The 2,220-nt window shown below is 34.5% G+C and overlaps 1 protein-coding gene across 1 annotated transcript in view; it reads right to left on the bottom strand.

Moving 5' to 3' along the window:
- Window positions 1-1,705: 1,705 nt before the first annotated feature.
- Window positions 1,706-2,220, bottom strand: part of LOC105826642 (cysteine-rich secretory protein 3-like) — a 24,201-nt gene continuing 23,686 nt past the window's right edge. The window contains exon 6 of the mRNA XM_012664639.1: window positions 1,706-1,807. Within this exon, the coding sequence (XP_012520093.1) occupies window positions 1,706-1,807 (102 nt within the window). The remainder of the gene's footprint in view (window positions 1,808-2,220) is intronic.

The following is a 2,220-nucleotide window of genomic DNA, read 5'->3' as shown; positions in this document are numbered from 1 at the left end:
TTTCAATGTGGCAACACCCTCTTCATCTCCCAATAGACTTGGTCAAATTCCTAAGACAATGTACCACAAGGTACTGGCTAGGGGTAAAACATATCCCCTAGAGAGACAGGAAAAGTTCCTGAGACACAGGAGATTGCAGTATGAAAAATAATACTTAATGTTAAATGTAATTTTATAATTAAAATTGGAAACAATACCATAATTTCTATAATACAAATTAGGGTAGGTAAATCTTCAGCATAATTTTTTCCTTTTAGATGGGGTAGTGATTTTCATGTAGTTTTTGGTGTGTGTTTGTGAAAGGAGGTTGTACTTAGGAAAGTTTGGGAATGTCTAGAGGTGATGTGTGTGTGATATTTTTGGTTTACCAAAAATGGGAATGTTAAAAAAAAAAAGATTTCGTTAACATCGATCTCCAGGATGTGCTTGTCTTACAATGACTATTCTGTCCCTCACTGATGATTATTATCCTGTTGGTCTTTATCATCTGAAAATACATGGGAGTCAAAGTCTTGATTGCCCCAAGTTGGTCAAGCATCCAAAACAGTGCCGCTGATTATCAGTCTCCCCACATGGACTATAGCTGCATGTGTGTGAACTCTCGGAGAACTTGTGAACTAGATATAAAAGTGTTCTGGAAGTTCTCTCTCCCCTGCTTTCTCTCACTCTTCATTCCCACTGTCACTTCAGATACTGGCTCCAGATGCCCTTCGCTCATGGCCAGGCATTTGGATGCGGTCTCCTAAGGCCTTTCAATTTTCTCTACTAAACACCAATAGGTCCTTGCTGAAAAATGACGTCGAAGGTCATACTTCACAAACTGGAATGCTATATCCCCTGGGTTATCTATAGCCTCAAGATAAATCGTGTAGGAAGCTTGGTTTTAAAGGAACTCTTCCACCACTAGGGGTGAATAATTTCAAATATTAAAAATAAATTAAAGCTACCATGTATTTTGTAAATATCTTCAATATATCCACAGGATTATTTTTGTGAATAGCTCAAACATATTGCTTGAGGAAGGGGTGGGTTTCCTGCAGGAAAACCAAGATCATTAAGAAATCAAGCTTTTAATGGATTGTTCCTTCAAAGTATTTTTCATGGTAAATTCTGAGAAGCAAAGACTTAAGTAAGATATTATCTTTTCTTGAGTATTTGAAATATATTAAGGATCTCTTGAAAAGCCTTTGAAGTCCAAGATTTAATCATTTCTTAATTATATAATGTGGCATTTTTTTGATGAGCAGGAGTAAGAACATTTGAGCAGAAAGGGCTGGAATCACTAAAATATGTCATTTCCCATTTATTACCCCATGTTTCCCCCTGACCTCACTGTCCATTTTTCACTTTCTAGTATGTGAACCTAGCAAGAACTGATGATACCAAATCTAGAGAACTAGACACTACACGTACTCATGAAGTAAACTGAACCTTTCCCTGGACCTAGGGAAAGGCAACTGGGAGAGATGACAATTATTTTAGGCATGAGGAAACAGAGCTTTCTATCTGATAATACTTGGAACTGGAACTGAAAACTTGAATTTTCTGAGAAGTTGGTTGAAGGTGTCTCAACTTTAGAAAACTTTTCTAAAGGTTATCTCCCTCTGCTTTACTGAAATATGCTTTTTAGTCTGTTTTTGTATGATAATTTAAAAAATACTAGGTTGCATTTGACATTATTGACAATAAACTCTAAAGTGTATACTTACGCAGGACAATACTGGCAAACAAAGAAGAATTTTAGAGGATTTTGATTGGGGCAGTGGGCAAATCCACATCCAACGAGGTAAGAAGAGTACCAAACAACCTACCAATCCCATAAATGAGAGAATGTAAGAATATGTTAGAGTAAAAGGAAATATTAAAAAACAAATAGTAGGAAATAAAAAACTGAAATCAATGTTACTGATGCACTTTGTTTTCACATGCCTTATATTAATAGATATATGTAGTTAAATTGTTCAATCAAATTAAAAAAATTAAAATATTACATTTCCATGTACATTTTCTACTTTATCTATTTAGGCTGTTAGAAAAATAGAGTATATTTTCTTACCAAATTAAAATATTACATTTAATTTTACTTGAATAGGAGAATAAAAATAAAACAGAATTAGAAATGTCATCTGGTAACATATCTTACATTGCAGTACATTTTTTCCTTGCATTGCTCCTCAAGCACTACTAGCTTGCTTTACTTTCTAGTGTCTTGTCAATTCT

Source organism: Propithecus coquereli, unplaced genomic scaffold (genome assembly GCF_000956105.1).
Source record: "Propithecus coquereli isolate 6110/MARCELLA unplaced genomic scaffold, Pcoq_1.0 Scaffold90, whole genome shotgun sequence".
NCBI lineage: Eukaryota > Metazoa > Chordata > Mammalia > Primates > Indriidae > Propithecus > Propithecus coquereli.
The sequence above is the reverse complement of the archived record's forward strand: the minus strand, read 5'-3'. Positions and strand labels throughout refer to the sequence as shown.